This window comes from Chiroxiphia lanceolata, chromosome 1 (genome assembly GCF_009829145.1).
Source record: "Chiroxiphia lanceolata isolate bChiLan1 chromosome 1, bChiLan1.pri, whole genome shotgun sequence".
Lineage (NCBI taxonomy): Eukaryota > Metazoa > Chordata > Aves > Passeriformes > Pipridae > Chiroxiphia > Chiroxiphia lanceolata.
This window is the reverse complement of record NC_045637.1, coordinates 62,928,499-62,952,211: the sequence shown is the minus strand read 5'-3', so window position 1 is coordinate 62,952,211 and position 23,713 is coordinate 62,928,499. Positions and strand designations below refer to the sequence as shown.

General features: G+C 36.3%; 1 protein-coding gene across 9 annotated transcripts in view; it reads right to left on the bottom strand.

Annotated features, from left to right (window-relative positions):
- The window catches only part of INVS (inversin), a 95,104-nt gene that overhangs the window by 32,971 nt on the left and 38,420 nt on the right, over positions 1-23,713 (bottom strand). For 8 of the 9 annotated variants that reach the window (XM_032693080.1, XM_032693034.1, XM_032693053.1 and 5 more), the window contains 5 exons: positions 22,226-22,399; positions 16,904-17,071; positions 9,741-9,921; positions 6,863-6,972; positions 2,198-2,369 (listed from right to left, as the gene is read on the bottom strand). In XM_032693080.1, the coding sequence (XP_032548971.1) occupies positions 2,198-2,369; positions 6,863-6,972; positions 9,741-9,921; positions 16,904-17,071; positions 22,226-22,399 (805 nt within the window). Of the gene's footprint in view, positions 1-2,197; positions 2,370-6,862; positions 6,973-9,740; positions 9,922-13,351; positions 13,438-16,903; positions 17,072-22,225; positions 22,400-23,713 lie in introns of those variants that run through there. The other variant, XM_032693099.1, reaches the window with a different exon arrangement.

Genomic DNA, 23,713 nt, shown 5'->3' with positions numbered 1-23,713 from the left:
ACACAACCTCGAACTCTCCTCAGCAACTGTATCCCAGGCACTGTGGCATGTACACTATTTTCTACTAGTGCATAGTTTCCCCTCAGAATGCAACGCTACTTTTCCCTTACCAAAAATTGGGAATGATTAAGAACCTTTGTAAAAAAAATAAATCAGAGAGTGATTTACTGGTGCGCTTCCTTTAATGTTTACAGCTCCCTATAACAAAGCCCATGCTACTGCACTTGCTTGCACAATGGTTTAGTTCAGGCTGCTCGACAGCAAGCGACAAATAGAACAGTTCCCCACTTTAAGACTATTCGTGTGTTCTCCACAGCGGCGCTTTAAAGTAAATGGAAAACCCATTCAGTTCCTTGGATTAAAAGCCCTACAACAAAATCAAGATTAAGAAGTGATCACATATCACTGCTACAAAAGGTTTAAGACTGAAAGATAATAAGCCCAACCACCTGAATTATTCAAGCATGAAATCCGCACCTGAGTAATTTCAGAAACACGGTATGTGAGTACTGTCTGCAAAGAAGAAAACCTTTTGTAAGGAGGTTTGCACAGTAACTACATTACTCCACCTTAAGGTCTGAAACAAGTACTGTAAAGTATTTAAAAGGGAACTGTCAGGAAGTAGCAAATGTAGGTAAGACTGATAAAAGATGAAATGAGTACAATCATAGAGTATATAGTTTTTAAAGTCATTAAACATGAAGACTGATATTTTATTTGTTGCAGTATTTCTTAAACTCAAAAATTACAAACTACCACAGCTTAGAAAGACTGATTATTTTTCAGTGTGCTAAATTGTAAGAAAAGCAAGAATTTAGATATTTGAATAGAATTTTATGTTAAGTGTATTTTGCTTTTTGTTGAGACCCAGCATATCACCAAAGAAAATGAAAGAAATTCAAATTTTAATATGAAAATAATGTTCATACAATCTACGTTTAAAAATCCTGAATCACACAACCCTGACGTGGCATTTATTTACCATTTGAATGTTATTCGAAGTGCACTCTGAAAAGAGAAAAGCTGTTAAACTCATATCTTAATTTCTTGGTTGGGATAAATCGACACTGTAAGTTTCCTAAATCTAACCATGCAGTTTAGGCTAGTTTGCATACGTGTGCAGTCAACAAATACATGAAAATTTATATAAACAAACATTGCAATTATACATTCTTATCTGTTTAAAATTACATAGGAGAAATGCCTTTTATTGTATTATTGTATTATTCGTGGATGTGTGGTCTGACTATGAGCTTGGCTGTCATTTTACTACTTATTATACACAGGTTTACAGTTTTGCACTTAACTTCTAACATTGTGACCTGGTTGTGTGTGGCACTGGGTAGTTCCTGACCTCCTCCTACACATCTTACTGTTTGAAGCTCTCTGCTATCAAACCCCTCCAATTTATGCCCCATATATACACAGTCTCCTCTTTTTCTATAAGTAATACAGAAACACTTTGACACTGTCAGAATCGTTATCCTTTTTGTTGAAAACACTACGTAAGTACAATATTTATACCACAAATTCTTATATTTTTTCATGAATGAGATAAATTCATATATTTACAGGAAATTTTGAATTTCATGACTTGCATGCTTGAATCCTGAATCACTGTGCTGCATACCTGTCTTTTGCTCTGGGCAGATAATGGGGTGATAAACTTGGGGGATATCAAGTTTGACTCACTTTTTGGACAATAGAAGTGCAATAGCTCTAATCTTTATTACACTACCTTTACAAACAACTATGGTACTTATGATTTTCATGATGATAATTTAGCCACTTCACTGGTTAGTTTGCTCTATATTATTTAAAAGTATGTATTTACTGACAAATACATTTTAATAGGCATTTTCAGGGAGGGCTTTTTATGCAATTATATTTCATTTTATTCTTCAAAATACAGAACAGCTCTCCCTTTTCCAGGATCCAGATCTAGGTAGCAGCACAGCAGTACTTCTTCTTGCTATATTTCAAATTAACTGATACAATCCATGAAGAAAAGGTTTGTTTCTTTCCCACAATAAGGTAAAGAATTTACACTCATACATAATTAAACTAATGCAGAAATATTTTCAGGATTAAAGCACGCATCCAGGAAAAGACTAATACAGCTCCTAACAATGTTTTTTCTGATGGAAATCACACTGACCAGAAATGTCCAGTGGCTCTTTGCTGTAAAGCATCTTACCTGTGCCAGCATATTTGTCTGTCATATTGATATCAATATCCAATTTTAAAGTCAGCATAGTCCTAATGACATCATCACTGCCTTTGCCAGCTGCCCACATGAAGGACGTTCTTCCCTCAAGATCTGAGTCATCTTTTACAGAAGGATGTTTCAAAAATACTTCAACTGTTTCCTGAAAAGAAATACTGTTGAAATTAAGATTAAAAGGAATCTGTAACAACAAGAAACTACTGTGTCTCATTTAGCTGTTTATGAAGCAAATCAAAGCTCAGTTTTTCCTTTTCATGTTTATAAAGAGTAATAACTCAACAGGAGCACTGTATTTTCTGCTATGCCTTTTTCCTCACCCATAATCATAGTGCATTCTTAACTAGGAGTTTAACACTGTCATTTATTTCATAATTTTTTCTTTTTAGTGTCAGACATCACGTGTTCATCATAATGAAGAAAAAGACACTGTAGTCACTGAGAAGAAAGGAATGGGAAAAATATTACTGGCTTATCAAAACATTACTGCAATACAATGATGATAAAAAATCACAGAATTATTTAGGTTGGAAAAGACCTCTGAGATCATCAAGTTCAACCTTTTCACCAAACACCACCATGTCAACCACACCATGGCACTGAGTGCCATATCCAGTCTTTCCTTAAACACCTCCGGGGACAGTGATTCCACCACATCCCTGGGCAGCCCATTCCAATGTCTAATCATCCTTTCTGTGAAGAAATTCCTCCTAATGTCCAACCTGAACCTCCCCTGAAAATAACATCCCTTCAAAATATTCTCCCAACATATTTTTTTCTCCCATTATAAATTTAACTGCACATGCAAATATTTTACTTTGTCAAACCCTAATAATTTGACTATTAAAAAAAAATACTTTTGGGGCAACACACATATATTTAATAATATCAACAGGTTCCTAATTACTTAAATATTATAAATCAGAAAATATTAAGAAAATTTTTACAACTGAGTTCAGACTTTCCTCTGCAACTGTTACACTAAAATCTCTATTTAAATCAAAGTAAAAAGATTTATTTCTTCAAATGTTGTGTTTGTGTTAAGCTCTCAGTAAACAAGTCCACTTTTTTAACCCGCTCCTAGATTCTTAATAAGACACACAGGAAAGGAAGGAAGAGAAAGTTACAAGTGCTAGAAAAAGAATAAGGAGAGGATTTTCCTTTTTCTACCCAATGCTTTAAAAGGCTGTGTGTTTAACAGCTGGAAAACATCTCTGAAGAGTCACTTATAGGCTAGCCAATAAAAACTGAAAAAATTGCAGGTTTCGTTATTTTTACTTTACATTGATATTTTAGTATTAACACTATTTTAGCCTTCTCCCTATGTGACCCCCCAAAATAGCTCTATCACTGCTCTGGATAGGATGAGAGTTTCTTGTCCATAAGGAATTAAATGCTAATAATCACAAAGGTGCTTAAATACCCAAGTACTATTGATTAGTTTGAATTTATTTTCACTACTACTTATAATTTCATCCCTCTAAAGAAATAGGAAATTTCTTATTTATCTTATGTTAATATGATCTAAGATCCTTACAGCTTTGTGAATTTAGGTCTGAACTATCAGTTCATTGTACAAAGGTCCAGCCAGAAACAACGAGAAATGGAAGCATTAAACCTTCCACACTAAGCCTTCCCCACAAACCAGCACGTGTTTAGAGCTCTGTGACCACCACTACACCACAGACACAAATGGCTTCTCGTTAGGGCAGCAACTCAGCCCCCTGCCAATACTCTGCACTGCTTGAAATCCTGCGAAGCAAAAAGCACTGTGGAGGCTGCACTTCTTCAGTATTAAGGCACATATTCGAAAAAATACAAATTAGTAATTTTATTTTTCCATTAAGTTTAGCCAATTAGCGTTTCTTTCAACTACTCTTTCCTTTCTACAGTTTTTAATTGGAAAAAAAATGGAAGAAAATCTCGCGGTGCTATAATCGTTATTTTCCAAAATAAAGTTATTGCAATTTGAAAGCAAAATGAAATTAAATTACAACAGGATGATTAAGAACTCAGAAAATAGAAGTACCAATCAGCTTAATTCTACATGCATTTTGTTATGCAAGATCACAGGTATTTTAGCACTATTAAAAAAAGTGGAGAAAAAAACCATAAAACCCAACAAAGTTGAAAAATAACAGTAAAGCATAGAGGTAAACCTGTATCACTTCATTTTGTGCTATCAGGAAACTCTGAAAAATACTAAATATTATTTTTGAATATTTAAGAATAAGATGGGGTATCCACATTTCATTTACTAGATCTATCTATATGAGTATGTGAAAGGAAAGTACATTGCTTTGGACACTTGTGGAAAAATTCAGGAAAAAAATATATTTAGCTCTGCATTCTGCATACTGAAGGCAATACACATAGAACATCTTCCTTCACACATGAATTTAAAAAGAGATGTTTATTTGGGTGTTCTATACCATCTAAATTTCAAGCAACCTATTTGGGTGGTTATATTAGGTAACTTCTCTTCTAGAATTTTTCCTGTCTGTAGTAAGTGGGGATAAGTTAGTCTTAGGGAACAAATTCTTCACATAAATTAAGAGTTGGCTAAATCTCTTCAGTCTTTAAAAAAACAAAAAATGTCATACTATAGTAAGTAACCAGCAAAAAACAGAAGAAAGAACAAAATATCAAAGCAAATAAAACTGAAAGCCATGCAAATATTTACAATAAACACAAAAAACAAACTGTCTTCATATTAGGGACTAGGGACCATAACATTTTAACCGAGGAACACACCACACGTATCCAAACTTGGGCAGACTGAATAGAACAACAGTGTGAATCTCAAACTGTAAATATACAGTTGTTACTCTATATGCCAGAACATGGATGTGTCTCCACTCAGTTATGTGACTACGTATATGGAATGCAGTGATGAGAATTACTCAATGATATGCATATAATGGAGGAAAAAAAAAAGCAAACAGTGGTGCTCTGAAACAACTGGACTAGTAAAAGCAGAGAGAGGCTCCAGACGTAATTTAGGCAGGGGCTCTTGAACATGTCTCCAGATAAAAGAGGCTTGCAGATCTAAATGAAACTCTCCTGTTTGATTCTTCGTGTAAGATGGGAAACAGTACATTCATTGTAAGTACACAAGATTACTAAAGAATGTCTGATTCCACTATGTACTTTATTTTTTCATAAAAAACCTAAATGATATTATATTTGCCTGGCTAATGAGATCAAAAGGTAGCAACATAATGAAGATGTTTCAATCAACTGAATCAAGTCCAGAGAAAGAAAGCCAGTATGAAAAACCATTTTTTAGAAATGTATCAATATAGAAAAGAAAAAAGATAAAGAATGCAGAGTTAATCACCAGATGGTAAATACAAGCATTCTATCTGTCTAAGAGTTAACTCAAACTTGAAAGAAAGCCTTTTACAACACAAATACTTTAGGTGTGTGAGTTAGACCCAAATAGTACATACCCCAAGATAGACAATAACCAGCATCAAAAAATAATTCTCTAAAAAAGTAAAAATTATCCACAAAAGTATACTTCAACAAGTCTGAATTTAAAAAATACCTGGATGGTCTTACTAAAGATCAACTGCAAAAATACCCCACCAAACCCCCAAAACTCACTCTCACAAGGAGGCATGAGGTGTCAGCTGTAGTATTAACAGACATTGGTCAGTTCCCTCTTTCAATTGTACTTCCGGATGTGTTAACCTCAATTTTCTCAAGGGCATTAAAATTCTCCTTGTTTTATGAAAATTAACATGCAGGTATGCAAGAAAGACCTAAATTAGTATCCCTGTTAAGAAAATGTTGCAATATGGACTACATAACTACATTAATTAGGCACTAAATAACCCTTTTTATAAAGGAAGGTTATGAAAAGTATGAGGGGCAGAGGAGCTCAAGAAAAGCTTTCCTAAATTCCAGCACTTGAGAACTATTTCTGTAACATCTATGACCAGCAATCATTAAACTGCTGAGTTTTATACTTGGCTGTACTGTATCTGATCTTGCTCTGGGAAAAAAATACCTATTATAGCAAAGTAAGAATCAGGCTGTCTGAGAAACCAATTTTCTTCATTGTCTGAATTTAAAAACCATTTTAAAAACTTAAAAATATAGTGCTCCTGAAGAATTATGATAAAAGTTACTCAACTCTTCAGCCATGCTTTATGAGACAACAGCTCATTCATAACACCAAATATTCCTAAGTTAATCACCTTCTTGAATGCAAAGACTGGTTTGACTGGTACTGCAGCAGCTGTGTAAATACTCATACAGGTCATCTTACTCTAAATACTACTTATAACTGCTTAGATTTTGCTACAATGAGCCTTAAAAAGTAAAAGGACTGTAAAAAGGTAGGTGCCATTCTGCTTTCTATTGAAGCACCTGAATGACTATTGTGTGTTCTGGTGCAAATATATAGCTCAAAGTGCCTTTCTTTGTGCAGCAAGTTAGTTTTTTTAAAATCTATTTTTAATAGTTTGAAATTAACCACATTTATATCACATAACATAGGAAAAGTCTGAATTAAACTCATGCCAACAACACTGTGTTTATATGATTTCAAAACCAACTCAAACACTTTGTTACACTATAAATATTTCAGCAAAATACATTTACTTCACATTTAGGGTATGTGCTACCTACAGCAAAGTTGCTCTGCGCTGCATAATGTAGGGGTGTTGCACCTTGACTATCAGATGGGATGGTTCCAAACTTATTTCTTTCTAATAAGAGATGGACAATCTGTGCATGACCTGAGAAAAATAACATAATAAAACCAGATAAATATCAAATCCTAAAGTTAAACATCTCAATATTAAAAAAAAAAACCAAAAAAAAAACCCACAACAAACCAAACCAACCCAAAACTTTGCAACGAATTAGTTGAGCTTTTCCAGAAAAAGCTTATGACAATTCAGCTGAGACACTGCATTTGAGTGACAGGTCAGTCAGAAACAGTAAAGTGATCACAGACTGATGATGATGAGCATTTGTCCATTATTTGTACATTAAAAGACAGGCTAAACTAACATTGACAATTTCATCATAGGTCACATTGTTTTACAGAAATCAAGTGCAAATTCTTTACTTAGGATTTGTTTAACCAAAATTTCATCTGAAAATGTGTATCAGAATCTGGATGTCAGTCTACTACCAGGTACCATAAATAACAAACACACAACTCCTTCCATCAAAACAGATTAGAATATTTTTAGATTAAAATCACAACATTTTTGAGGGATGGGTAAAATTTATATTGACTTCATAGACACGAAAACAAAGACAGAGTATAGTATATTGCTACTGAAGTCAACTGATCCATTTATATGCTTGCTTGAAAGCATAAAAAGAAGAGATGTAATGTTGCTATGGTCTTCCCACCTGAAGACTATTAGAAGTAAATTGAGGTGCACTGGGAGAAGTTGATTTGGAGTGCAATTCTAGCAGGAAAACCATAGGAGTACTGAGCCTGAAAAACAGTTGCCTGAACTTTCAGGACAGACAACTAGAAAAAGGGAACTTAACTCTCTAATCAGGACAGGAGGCCTAGCTGAAACATCTACGGGAAAGAAGGTTTGAGGGAGTTGAAAAAAAATTTGTATTGTGTGCAACAGTAAACAAATTGGTGCAAAGATGGATCTCACTTGGACATTAATGTAAGGATTAAAACTTATTTCTTGAAGTCAAGAACTGTTGCTTCTGTAATACTTTTACTTAGGAGAGATCTAACTTGGCTGAGACTTTTATCTACACAAAAGAAAAGGTAACAGAAGCAACAAAATCTGTGGCTGTAACCCTGCACTACTTTAAATTTCCTACTGTTAACCTACATAGTAACATCTTAGCCTCTTTGAGATCTACATATAACATTTAGTATTTAGCTTAAAACCAGAAGCATAAAAATTAATAATGATTTACCAACCAGAAGTTCCCCAAGGGCCCCTGCCACCTAGAGATCTCATCAAGTTCACAAAGTACTCTTGGAGGTCTTGGCACATCTTCACCCTTTATTCTACATTGATTAGACAATCCATTTTTCCAAGAGACAAAACTTCTCTCTTAAATACAATCAATTTCAAAACACAATAAATTTTGCTTCTTGGGCAGAACCAAGTCTAATGAGTATTTCTTTGGGAGACTGATCCTATGACATTTAAAATGCTTCATAATTTCTCTGTAAATATTCAATATCCCTACTTCAACGCAAATGCAAATTTGAGAACATCTTTATTTTTTTCTTTTATTTTTTTTTTTTAATAAACATAACCAAACTACATATATATTGTCACTGGAGTTGCAGTAACTTGCTCCAGTGAGCAGTATGATTTTTTTATTGGCATTCTTTGTTTGCAGTGTCCCAAAGGGTCATTGGGATGAAGCCTGTTAAAAGGGGAGAGAGACTGTTTGAAGATTCTTTTATCTAGTACATGGTGATTATTTTTTCCTCCTGCACATAGAAGAATGGAAAATAGGAAGTCAACTTTCTAAATCATATTATTTTTGTGGCTATAATTTTATGGTTTGTCTTTCCCTGCATTAAGACTTTTTCTGTTTAATCAAGTTTTAACTTGTTTTGCAAAGATCCAGCTTTGTAACCTGTAAAATCAAACTGTGCAGAATTCACATACGCAAGGTTAAAATTTACAGAGCATCTGACTCTCAGGGTAACAATCTGAACAGAAAAAACCACTTTTTTTGAATAAAACTTGTTGTAAGATCTGATTAGGTTGTCATAATGTGACTGATAAAGAGCTTTTTCTAGAAGCAGGAGAAGTGCCAGCTCTGCCATTTTTTTGTTGTTCACTTGTGCTGGTATTAACCGATTATCTGCGGTTTCTTCGTGGAAATCTTTTTAAGTCATTTGTTTATTCTGTGAGGGGTAGTTTAATAAAAACTAGATAATATAATCATAAATCCACTTAACTGAGCACACATAAACTGCGATACATCACAATAGGCTGAAAGTGAACACAACTGATGATGCCACTGTCAGTCACTTCGTGTTGTGGAGCTACTCACCTCTCTCAGGCACCTCACAAACCCTATGTGGCCAAGTGAGGGTACTAGCATCAATCCATATATGAAATATTAGTAAAGTTCTCTAATTTTTTTCAGATAAAAAATAAACAAGTTCTGATATTTTCTTCATGTACTCCAATAGATTGTCTTGCATTCATGCTGGCGTGTGCACACACCACTTCAGACACCACTGTACCACTGGCTTTTTTAACCTATGATCAAAGCTACATATGCAAGAACATCTCAATGTGCTCTAACTGTTCTTAAACCATCAGCATATAAAGCCTCTTGAAGTAATGCATTTTACAATGCTTCATAGAAAATCTGAAGTTAAAACAAGCAATTGACACACAAACTTCTACTCTTGGTCTAGCAGAACCTACTATTGTTCTAGAAGATTAGTTTGCATAATGTCAGGCTGGAATGAAATAAAAATCACAGACTAAGATTAAACGCTACAGTCAATTAAATGACTAAATGATTTCAGCATTGTCCAGTTTACCAAGCAAGGCTGCCCAGTGAAGGGGAGTTCGAAACAAGTTGTCATAAGATGTTACATTGCAGCCTTCGTAGGAGGTCAGGACATCAACAACTGCTACATTCCCATCTGCAACAGCAAAATGAAGGGGAGTTCGTCCTTCATAGTCTTGCCAGTTAAGCAGAGATTCTGTAGGTGCAGCTTCCTTTGAAAAAAAAAATCAACACAAAATTAAAAGATATTTAAATTGAAGAGAAGAACTATATACTCTTTACAGATTTTTTTTAGTCTTATATTAAGGAGATAAACTGTCCTTGGTCAGAAGACTATAGATATACAACCAAATACTTTTGTTACCATATAGATTACTTTCAAGTATTTCTTATGGAATTTTTTTATACTGTATTATTGTACCAGACCTGATTTCTAGTATAAACCCCGTAGTTTTACCAGTTTGTTTTGCAAGGGGCTCCTTACACTGATTTTTAAAATACTAACTCAGACTCTTGTGAAAATAACTAGATCTTGCATGATTTTCTATGATGAAAATGACATACATATCTTCATGTTTTCACCTAGAACACTCCCCTTTTTGCACAAGTTAATCTTACGGCTTTCATTATAATATTTTTCTAGCATTTTACACCCCCAAAGTATTTCTAAAGGAGCTGTCAAGGTCTCTAGAAGACAGGATAAAAGTTAGAGAGTACTTCCAATGAATGCATCTACTTCTAATGGGCTTAACTTTGAATTCAAAAAAATCTTTTAAAGTATCATGATTAGTCACCTGATCACATAACATAGGCACTAATAGACATAACTTGAGCTTTCATCACCTTTTTTTAAAAAATACGCTAAATTACTTTCACATAAGGCTCCTAGATACATAGTTTTGTGCTATGATAATCTCCTCTCTCATGACATTTTTCTAGAGATTTCTCTTCATTACTTTCTCCAGCAAAAGAACACAACAGACACAAATGAATATCATTTTAGCATTGTAGAGATCTCCAAATGTTGACTATCATAAAGGCCCATGCTTTAAACTTAATTTTCGTGAAAAAAAAAAAAAGAGGTATCACTAAAGAAAATGGTTAATGCCAATACAATAGAAACGTGGGATGCAGGATGCTAAACATCTAGAGCAGAAGCAGAATGTCAAAACAATAGGGAGTCAGTCTGCTGTCTATCTCCACCAATTCAGAATAATACACTAAAGTCATGGGAACTTTGTGCAAAAGAAAAAAGGAATGTAGTCCTGAGATTTTTAACTTCCAATGCTAGAGTGGATTTTAATCCATGATAACTGAAAAAAGCAATCCTCCTGAAAATACAGAGTCACGCTATATATTGCAATATAATTATGAAAGAGGAGTGAGATATTGTGATAAGTGCAGCTTGTTAACAGTTAAAGCAAGTTCCTGATCCCTTTCTCACTAAACTATTTGCAATTTTTCCTACTGACTTCACTAGGTACACAAATAGGCCATAAAATCACTTGCATTTGCATTATTTGATGTGTAGAAACTAGTACACAGAAAACAAACATCTAACATTGAGAACGATAAATCAAGAAGAAAGTCAGGAAACGCCAGAGTTATGGTTTCTATTCAAATATTAATTGACCTAAGTTGTACATTCTATATTTTCTATGTAATGGATAAAAAAAAGAATACATTTAGAGTAGATTTCACCATATTTTCTAAGTGCAATCTGGCTAAGTTAATACTGCAGTAGTAACTTCAACTCTGCAATGCCCTGATTCTTTGTTTCTTACTGTTTTACTTTCTTACAGTATCAACTGAAACCTCCTAATATCTGATTAATGTAAATTTTCTAGAGCTAAACATTTACATACTTAGCATACTGTATGTAAAACAGAGAATCACACCACAGTTGGCATTGGAAGGGACCTCTAGAGATCATCTAGTCCAACCCACTGCTAAAGCAGGTTCACGTGGAGCAGGTTGCACAGAATCACGTCCAGGTGGGTTTTGAGTATGTCCAGAGAAGACTCCATCACCTCTCTGGGCAGCCTGTTCCAATGCTCAGTCACCCTCACAGTAAGGAAGTTTTTCTTCATATTCAGATGGAACCTCTCATGTTTCAGTTTGTGCCCGTTGCCTCTTATCCTGTCACTGGGCACTACTGAAAAGTCTGGCTCCATCCTCTTGACACCCACACTTAAGATATTTGTATATATTGATAAGATTCCCTCTCAGTTGTCTCTTTTTCAGGCTGAACAGTCCCAGCTCTCTCAGCCTTTCCTCCAAAAAGAGATGCTACAGTCCCCTCATCACTTTCATAGCACTTGGCTGGGCCCTCTCCAATAGCTCCTGGTTTTTCTTGAACTGGGGAGCCCAGAACTGGAGACAGGACTCCAGATGCCGCCTTGTCAGGGCTGAGTAGAGGGGCAAAATCACCTCCTGTAACCTGCTGGCAGTGCATTCTTTCTGAGGACTGAGGTGATGCTGAATGGCCTGTAGTTTCCTGGGTCATCCTTCTTCCCTTTCTGAAGACACTGGAGTGACATCGGCTTTCCTCCAGTCCTTGGCTTTCCTGTTCTCCGTGACTTTTCAAAAATGATGGAGAGTGGCTTAGGACAACATCTACCAATGCTAATTAAATGCTAATTAAGTTGCCTGTCTCACATATAAAAAAATTCATCAGTTTTAGATTAGATATCAGTAGTGTTAGCCACATTTTCCTAGAGAAAAAAACTAACATACTTGGAACATACTGGAGTTCATTAATACATCTAGTCACTAGTACAGTAACAGATAATCTATTAAAAACATTAAAAAATGATAAATGTGACTCTCAACTAAATACAATTGAAATATTGTTACATGCACAAACCACAACAATCAAAGCATGTATAACACTTCTTACAATAAGCATTCAAAAGCATTTACCTGAACCAGTACAGTTCTGTGAAAAATTGTATGTTCTTCCCCAGCCTTAAGAATTTTCAAGAGAAAGATAACTGATAATATGCTTACTTTTGTCTATTCATAGACATCAGCAGGGGGAGTATAGAGCCCACTGCAAAAACTCCGTTTGTCAGAATCACTTTTAAGAATGACTAAATACGAATGATGATATGCACAGAAGTTATTACTGAGAGGAAAACATGTTTGAACAAAATGGACAAACAAGAAAACAAATGCTTCTTTGCTTTACCTGTAATTTATTGATGTAATCCTGATACCTAACCTTCAAGCCTTCGAGAAGCACAACAACATATTAAATAAATGACTCCTAAAACTCCTCACTTGAAGTCACTGATGTTGCCAAGAACATATCCGCCATAGTAAAAAGCGTTACTTTTGCAAAATGGTAAAGAATCTTCTAATTTATATTCTAGTCTAAAAGTTCTTGTGTGCTTTGAAATTTTTGGCCACTTACACTAAAATTTTTAGGCTTCCTTCTGCCTACATTCAAGAGTATAATTTCTTTGGAATTTCAGTGGGTTTGGTCTAAAACTAGCTATAATTAAACTGTCATACTGTATTAATATTTTAAGAAAAATACACAGAAGAAACAGAGGCTAAGCATTTTTCTGTGGCAATTAGAGCAATGGAATTGTAGATAATAATGGAAAGTGTGGTATAAACAAACATCACGTCTCTTACCATGAAGAATAAATAAAGAGAAGAGATACAAAATAGACAGAGAGTACTAAGCAGTTGCTTCCATCATATTAATGGAACCTTATTCTGTTCTTTTCTCCTTAAATCTTCCCAACGTTTTTCATGTAATCAAGCACTGCTGAATCTGGAAAGGTGGAAAAGGAAGTTGACCATGAGAGTATCTCCTGATTAGAATTTTTCTCTGCTTCACATTTACTTTCTACATATGTTGAGTTCCATTTTCGCTGTATTTCATGGAATTCAATATTAGATATAACCAATTTGTGCATAACTGTGACCCCTGCAAACCCAATCTGTTTCTTCAGAATTCAGTTGAGCTCTTTTCATTATTGTTTATTTTGACAATATCAGTGGACTCTGTACTATACAAATATCAAACATAAAGATGACCTTATTGACAGGAGACAATAAATGGCCACATCCAAAGGCAGAGTATAGAAAAACAAGACAATATTTGTCAGTACCATAGACTGTTGTCTCAATAAAACTAAAGCAACTAAACTTTTGTCAAGTTTTTGTAAAGCAGCACTGGAGAATTCCAAGTAGGACACTAGAGAAAAATAATTTTCTAGGGAATTCTTCCATAGTGTTAAAGATGGGCTCTTAGGTAGATAAGGAACTGGCTGTGCAGTTTCATCCACAGTAGTAATCACCATCTCAATGTCCCAATGGATATCAATGACAACTGGTGTCCCTCAGGGGCTATAATGGAACCAGTGATATTTAATGTATTCATCAATGACACGGACGAAGGGATCAAGTTCACCCTCAGGAAGTCTGCAGACAACACCAAGCTGAGTGGTACAGCTGACAAACCTAAGGGATGGGATACCATCCAGAGGGACTTGGAGAAGCTCAGGAAGTGGGCCCATGGGAAACTCACGAAGTTCAACAAAACCAAGTGCAAGGTGCTGCACCTGGGTTGGGGCAACTTCCTGTACCAATACAGGCTGGGGGATGAAAGACCGAGAGCAGCCCTGCCAAGAAGGACATGGGAGTGCTGGTGGATGAAAGGCTGGACAAGAGCCAGCAATGGGCTTTAACAGCCCAGAAAGCCACCTGTGTTCTGAGCTGCACCAAAATGAGCGTGGCCAGCAGGTTGAGGGAGGTGATTCTGCTCCTCTACTCTCTCCCCTGAGACTCCACTTGGAGTACTTCATCCAGCTCTGGGGTCCCCGGTACAGGAAGGATATCAACCTGTTGGAGTGAATCCAGAAGAGGGCCACGAAGACGATTAGAAGGCGGGATCACCTCTCCTATGAGGAAAGACTCTGACAGCTGGGATTGTTCAGCCTGGAGAAGAGTAGGCTCTGGGGAGACCTTACAACAGCATTCCACTACCTGAAAGGGGAAGAAAGCTGGAGAGGTCCTTTTTCAAGGGCATATAGTGATAGCACAAGGCAGAATGATTTTAATCTGAAATAGGGTAGGTTTAGATTGGATATTAGGAAGAAATTCTTTACTGTGAGGGTGATGAGGCACTGTACCAGGTTGCCCAGAGAAGCTGTGGATGTCCCATTCCTGGGAGTGTTCAAAGGGTTGGGTGGGACCCCGATCTAGCTGAAGATGTCCCTCTCCATCACGGGGGTGGGGAGGTTGGACTAGATGACCTTTAAAAGTTTCCTTTCAACTCAAACTATTCTATGATTCTTTTAATTGTCAGAGTTTTTAAAAACAAAACAAAACAAAAAAACCCCAGGCATGACCATGATTCTGTATTACCTAAAGAAAACCTTTGAGAACACCTCCAGTATGGAGACAGGTATTTTTAACCCTTTGTATGTAGTGCATCTCAATGAGACAGAGTTAAGTTTCCTTGCAGCAGCAGGTATGGTGCTGGGCTTTATATTTCTGATTAAAACTGCTGATAACATACCTATGTTTTGGCTGTTACTGAATAGTGCTTGCACAGCATTAAGGATTTCTCCTTTTTATGCCCTGCCCTGTTACCCTGCTTCCCCCAGTGAGTGGTTTGGGGGTGGGCAAGAGACTGCAACAGGACACAGCTGGGACAGTTGACACAAACTAACCCAAGCAATATTCCATACCATATAATATGTGCAGCAAAATAGCTCAGGGACAGGGGGAGGGCAGGGAGGATGCCCATGGCTACACCATTTGCCTTCCCAAGCACAATTAAGCATGCTTCATGAAACTCTTTTTCCACTTTCCTGGGAGTGGCTAACATCTGCCTGCTGATGGGAATAAATTTCCTTTTTTGCATGCAGCTTTTGCTTTCTATACTGAATTGCCATTATCTTCACCCACAAGTCTTTTTGTCTTCCTTCTACGTTCTCTGTCTTGCAAGAGGGGAGGTAAATCAGCAGCTGTGCAGGTGTTAGGCTGTTGACTGAGGCCAACACAGTACAACTATTAAAAACATCTGTCTTGACTAACTAACATTTGAAAATGTCTGTTTTGAATACACATATCCTTACATACTTCCCAGCAAATTTATTTCTCCACTGTGGACAAAATTTTGTTTGTAACAAATTACTTCACAACTAAGTACAAATTACAAACATCTTGAATAAACAGAAGTAATACAGAAATAAAATTGCTTTAAGACTGGAAACTTCTCAAATACTATTTTTATAGTAAAAAAAGGTATCAGTAACTGTAAGATTGCCAATGTGATTTGGAGAAAAGCAAAGCAAGTTTTCACATGCCACACTTAAATTCTCAACTTTCAAGCTAATCAGGGAGACAGACATGTAAGTCCTACTAGCTGGCATACAATCCCTATTTGTCTAGTTCTGAAAGATCTTTGAAAGACAGATACAGGAAGATTGTTGTAATGGGAGAGAAAATTTCAACTGAGACTTCTTTATCTTTCCACGTTAATGAAGTTCAGAGATTTCTACAAAATAAAAACCAAGGTAAAAATCAAGCTGAGCATATGATTTCATTGTACCCATTATATCTGTCATTGTAGAAAATGAAACTGAAACACTGTAAAAAGAGAAAATACGCCATCAAGGCAAAAAGTATTAAATCCATCCACAAAAATAGTGGAAGGTCTCTCAACAAACTGACTGTGGGCTGACTGATACTTGATCGAGTATTTCCCAGAATTCTGACTTGAAAGGCCAAATTAAACTAGACTTTTCAGCACAGTTAACTAAGAAAAAAACCTTTCAAATAATGAAGAAAAGACGCATAACAAAGAAATCAGTTGCAAGATGCAACTGAAATGATCAATATGACTGGCCATTTTAACTATGAAAATTTGCAAGCCTGTCCTCCCTCCCTTACTCTCGAAATGAAGTTACATATATCAAACTAATTAAGAGCACGCACATAGTCCATGAGTTAGAGCAAAGACATTTTTCTGTAGAACTCAGAAGAAACCCCTTTCAAGAGAGAAAAAATAGTTAAGATCATTTTTTACAGAATTCTGGATATTAGGAAAAGCAAATGATTTTGTTCTCAAAGAGTCAGTGGACTAAAATAAAAAATTTCAAGAGAATAAAAATATTTCTACAGAGTAAAATAGTAAATACAGAAAATGTTATATACAATAGACTTTCTTACCAGAATACATTTCACTGTGTGAATTGCACTAGGGTCCTTGTTGTTAGCTGCCCAGTGAAGTGGGATTTTTCCTTCAATATCAGGGATTCCAATATTTGAATCATGTTTTATGAGAAGTTTCACATGCTCTGGGTTATTGTAATAGGCACTCCAATGCAATGCAGTTTGCTGGAACACAATTTTCACAAGTTTTACAAACACACTGAAAAATTATTGTAATATGAAAATTAAAGTTGGTTAGAACCTGAAACAGGATTTCACTACATTTTCACCAAATGAAAGAGATCACCTAGTCCAACTTCTCTGCTTAAAGCAAGGTCAACTAGAACAGATTAATGAGGACACTGTCCAGTCATATTTTGATTTATTTCCACAGACAGAGACTCAACAACCTCTCTGGACCACCTGCTCCAGTGTTCAACCCTCCCCACAGTAAAAAAGTATCTTCTCAGGTTTAAACAGAATTTATTACATTTCAACTTATTCCCACGGCCTCGTCTGTTCAGTGAAGGCAACTCAGAAGTGTCTGGCTCCATCTTCTTTACTGCTTCCCATCAGGTGTTTATACACATTGATAAAATCACCCCAAATTGTCCCTTCCTTGGGCTAAACACTTGCAGATGTCTCAGCCTCTCCTTGATGCTCCAATCTCTTAATCATCTTTTGGCTCTCCACTGGACTCGCTCCAGTATGTCTATGCCCTTATTATACTAGAGAACCCCAAAGGAGGCAGAGCATTCCACTTGTCATGCCACTGGTGCTGAGCAGAGGGCAGGATCACAGGTAAAACCAGATTTAAACAAGAGGTAAATGAGCCATCTTTTGTTACACCTCAATAAAGAGGACTGACAGAAAACAGAGCACATGTACCTAGGGTGGCTGACAACTCAAAATCAGTGAAAACAGGCTTTAAACAAGAGGCCCACCTACCTGAGTAAGTAGATAATCACACATCTTTGCTAGCAAGGTCTGAATTAGGTCTAAGCTACACCATCTTACATGAGACCTATACTGAGAAGCCCTTATGTTTGGAACATAAGTATCTTTAGTAGGAGATTAATTGTTTCATATTTATTGGGCTATGGCAGGAGAATAATGTCCACACTACTTAGCATTCCCCGTTGACTATTTGATGCAGCAGTTTCAGACCTGGAGAAAATATCTGTCCTTGGTATTTAGCAGTTCTGTCCAAGTTAGAATGATCATCTGGAGCAGGCCTCAGCACCAGAGCTGCACTACAGAACAACTGCAATAAATAGTGTGGTCTCTCTTAAATGTGAATATCTGTTGGAATAACACAAATTGATGGAGAAGTGTATAACAAGACTACTCTTCACTAGAGGTAGATGGCACTGAATGCTGACGCTGGACTTGGATTCATTTGAGTAAAGCTTTTCACTTTCTGTACTGTCCGTGATGACTCAGAATTCTGAGGTTGAATATTACTGAATCTAACGCCCAATGATCCATAACAGTCCAATAAAACATCAAAAGGCAATCCATGCTCCTATTGCCAATTCCATGCCAGTGGTATATTTTTATGGGCCCTATTGCTGTTGACAATTACATAAGCAAACCAATGTGTGGGGTTTCATAAACAGCAAAATGTTGGCATATTAATAAGTATTTTATTTTTCAGACACACCTCTCCCAACTGCCAAGTAACAGAGAGTTTTAAGACATCGAATTGATTTAATTCCCCATCTCTCTTACCCCCTCTCCCCTGCTAAATATGACATGGCATTTTGATTCAGAAACTGAGTGAAATAACTGCTGTGGGACATTTGTGTATGGAAGTACAATGCCCTGGATTTAGCATCCTTGGACAGTGACATAGAATCTCTGAGTTCACTATCATATACTTAGTATCTCTGTAAAGGAAGAAGGCAAAAAGGAGCCTATTTTTTTGTGTTTGTTGCTTTAAGTCATTAGTTTAGTACTGATAACAATACTTGTCTACTTGGTAATTCACTGAAGAAGAGCTCATTCTAAGGCATAACTGGAGAGGCTGTAAGGAAACATCTGATAACTGGCACTACATACAAGGACATAGAGCCTAGCACCATAAAGTGCCACCAGAGCCTGTTGGGATTTGAATTGAAAAAACTTGTAGCGGTAGAAATTTGTAATACATTAATGAATACTATTTATTAATTGGAGCTGACTACTATCCCTAGAAACTGACAGTTGCACTGAAAGTAGAAACTTTTGGTTACCAAAAGGCCAATGTAGCCTTGGTTCACTGGTTTCTCTCACCTACAAACAGTTTTAGCCAGCTGCCTACATGGAAGTAGACGTAAAAAAGACACTTGTTCTGTCTCATGTTCAGGAATTATATTTGACAATCTTGATGCACACAGTTGCAGTATGGAAATTGAATAAGCTATGTGTCCAAAAGGGTCAAATATGTTGGACTCTGTCCCTGAGATGTCCTTTCACCAACCTGAATTCCATTTTTGCTACTGTGACTCCTCATGACATGAAGTGGGAGAAAAGTGCTCTATGTTTTGTGGAGAATCTGGCAATGCTTTGAATACTGTCTTGGAAATCTGCTAAACAACAGGCAAGGTTCCTAAAAGGTTTTGGCTCATTTTTATATATCTTTGTTAATTAATTAACATGGTCAGGAAGTCAGCACGACCTGTCCAGAATGACTGCTGTAATTATAGCCAGGGTTTCCACAATACGTGTTAGAACACCCTGGAAGGAAAACAGCTGATTGCCAGGAGACAAGTTGGTTCAAATCCATTGTCCAGAGGGGACAGAAAATTCAGTTGTTGGAGACTCGGCTTGTAGCTGTCTTATCCTGTTTCCTAGATGATAAAATCAGATAAGGATTTCAGATTTTAAGCAGATACATCACTAGAAAGTCTGATCTCCTTCTCATACTACGTCCTCTTGTGGTAGAATGTGAGCTATGGAATGATGATTTCCACTAAGCCCAGACTTGCCAAGCTAGTATGTTATCAGCTGATCCAAATAACTTGATCAGGACACTCACATTTGAATCAGTGGCAGATATTCCAAGATCACTTATAAACTGTAAGAAAGGGACTTTCCTGCTCAATGCTTAAAAAGCCTCCATCACCAGGAACAGTTCCAGTTGTATTCAATACCCTTCCAATGGTAGTTACATAATTCGGTTTTGGTCTTTCTCTTGTTATCTACATTCACAGTGTCTCACTTTTTGTTATTATATCCTTGCAGAAAAAGAACAGGCTCAGGGAATATTCATATCTCTACATTCTTTGAAAGAAGTCTCTTCTATATTTCAGGATACACAAACTGCTCAAACACATGAAATTTAAACCAGATATTCACAGATTAACACAGGTCCACAAAAATTACTAGAAATCTCCCTACTAAACGCAGCGTGATCATCTCCCAAACAGAACACAGATTAAGCATGTCAACAAAAATGATTAATCTGTTTTGTTCAAAACACATATGGAAACACAAGAAACCCCTTGCCTAGAACGTCTGTCAGGACTGTGTGAAAGTCTGATGCCTTCTTATACTCTACTATTAATGCTAATGGACGCAACCATTTCACATGTTTTAAATCAAGCATTGCTAAGCACTCAAAATTAAGAACCACACTAATCTGAGCACCTCAAAATTTACAGTGACTATATGCTCAATAACTATTCCTTCTTTTAAAATGAGTTACTATACTATTACTGTGGACTAGCATTACCTCTCTGTATGAAGAGTAATAGTAAATCAGTTTTTTTAAGAACGCTTTTCTTCTACCACTTTTCTTCTACGACCTGTGTCATCTCTTATGGGTGGTCATTCTAAGGACAGTCCTTTTTAACAAACATCAGTAGATTATTTCCTGAGGTTCTTAGAAGACAGTGTGATTCCAAAGCAGGCTGGTAATTTTATTGATGTGGTAGAGCATGACTTGACTTTGCAAATGGACATGACACAACTCAAGACACTACAGGACTATATGATATACCTGGAAAGTCATCTGGAGACTTCCTGGCCTTTCAAGCAACTGTTATCACTGCAGATGCAGAAAATTACTCTGAAGGGCTTTATTCTAAGAAGGTAGTAATATAAAACTCTGAGATCTCAAGATTACGTTTTCTCCCAAGGAAGCCTGCAGTTTCACAAAATAAATGTCAAAGTGACTAACCAGTGCTCTGCTTCAGTTTTAAGTCTCATGCCAGAATGTCAATCAACTTCATCATCACATCTCTCTCACTAGATGACACACTCATGGAAGCAATGGTACATGTGCATTGAAAGCAGACCTTCTGCTGCCAAATAGTCCCTTTCATGATGATAAGAATGATAATATCAACAACAACTTGATACCTTTTATTGACCCTGTTAGGAAATCGTCTGGACAAATGGCATCACATTCTATGCCACACAAAAAAGTCGTGTATGACTAGGAGACTCAAAATTGTCCATTTGTACTTGCAGAGATACAGAAAAAAGGGTAGTCAACCAGATAGATTTAGTGTATGGATATTTTTACCCCTAGACCATCCCTGTGGATAGAAGACAAGGAGTAGAAGTGAGGAAGTAAATCTGAGCCAGGAGAAAAGGTGCTGGGAGTGGTGGTTTGAAAGTGTTGTTCTAATTTTTTCTCGGTTTCTTACTATACAAAACTATTTTCATTGTCAACGAATGAAACTAATTTTCTTTATTTTGAGTCTATCTGGCCCATGAGAGTAACTGGTGATCAATATTCCTGTCTTTATCTCAACTCCTGAGATTTTCCAACTATTTTGTCTATCTGTCCCCTTGAGAAGGGGGAGTGAGAGAGTGGCTGAGTGGGTATTTGGCTACTTTCCAAAGCTAAATCACGACACACTTCTAGAAGTTAGCACCTATGGAGAACTGTATCGATATCACCACCATTGTAGTGGCCCCAGTGCAGAGTAAAATCAATCATCACCTTGTTGGCAGGACATCTGCCAACAGGAAACTTGCATTCAGCTCAAGATATTTTTCTTTTCTTTTTGTAATTAAACTCACCTTTCGTATTGACAAATGCTTCGAAGGCCTTCTGCACAGTTTTCTAATGACTCTTATCATTAAATGATTCTAAATGTAAGGTTTTTCCAAGGAAGAAAACGAAGAGGATTTTTGAATCCCTTGTTGTTGCAACTATTCTCAAGAAGAATGTCAGTGAACTCAGTGCAATGAACTTTGACACCATTAACATAAGGAAAATATTAATATTTCTATTTTGAAGACCTAGAAAAGTTTATGACTGAGATAATTTTCACACACATCTGTTTGATGGAAATCCAATTTCTACAGTTGCTAAAAGTGTTGTCTTAAAATAAGCAGAACTTTTACCTTATTTCTATCCTGAGTATCCACTTCTCCAGGTGCCATATGTTTTAACAACAAAGCTAAACATTTTGGGCTTTTGTGACGTGTAGTTAAATGTAATGGTGTCATATCCTCCAAGTCCTTCTGCATCCAGTTCCCTCTACGAGCCAGTAAAAGTTTCATAAAGCGGTAATTTCCCTGGGTAAAGAAAAACAGCAGAAAGTTATTTCAGTTTATCAAACCAAATGATGATATCGCTTAGATATATTTACTGTTGTAATACAGTGACTAAAAACTCTGCATCAAAACAGCTCTAGGCTTTGGAAACATATAATGAATATTTTTTTTTTTTTTTAAAAAAACATGAACTCTTCATTTTTAAGTCTGTTATGCTGGTATTAGATGCATATATTCCATTAGCAGAGTGTGTAAGACAGGGTTCAGTAACAACGAAAATTCTGCAATATTATCAGAGTTTCTTAACTGTTTAACATCAATAAACTTAAGACCATTACATGCCGGTTTCAGCATGGTAGACAGTTATCAGATGAGGAATAAAACATGATGAAAGAACACAATTTTAAGAATGAAATTAAGAAAAATGATGAGGAATGAATGATTCAGAAAGATAAAATGTACTCATCTGATTAAGTAAAAAATATATGCAAAAGTGATTGTTTCTTACATTTTTACATTCTTACATTTTTAAATTTGGAACTGTAGGAGTTTTGATCCTACAGCACGGATGATAAATAGATGGGACAGTTTCAATGACACTGAAAATACATCACACTTTGGACTTCCATTAGGTTTTCACTATGTTTTCAAAAGAAATAATGTAGAAATGTTCCTGTGATCAATAAATGAAGGTCAATCCCAAAAAAACCAATCTGGGTTTATTTTTCAAATCACTGAAGAAGCCGTCAAAAATTAAAGATGTGATCATGCCATCATGAAGGCATAGCCAGCCTTGACTTGCTACTGTCCCTTACTTGGAGATTATTTTCCATATAACAGAGATGCTACACACACCCACTTCTGCTTCATGAAGTCTGTTGGGTTTATCAAATCACTTTCAGTAGTTAAATTTCAGTGAAGGACCAGCAACAGCTGGAGCAATAATTCATTAATGCAAAACATCTGGACCTATCTCGTGTGATCACGTTTTAAATATCTCTGTCCCCACTCTAACTTTTAACCTTTCCAAAAGCGAAAGGAGTCTCCTAACTTTGCTCACTGCCTTCCAATGTTTCCCAAAATATTAGCTTTTGCCAATTTCACATGTGGACAATTACCTATACATATAATGAAAACAGAAAGCTCAGAAGAGAAGATAAATTGTACTAATTCCTCCCCACTCAGGAAAAAGCTGGAACATTTGATGAAGCTTTATTAGACCATGTACACAGGAAAGGTGACACCCAAATCAATAGAAGTCATGTCTTTGGATTTTTCTGCTTATGGAATTATCTGCAAATTAACATACTTCAGTCTGCCACAATTCTTTCATAA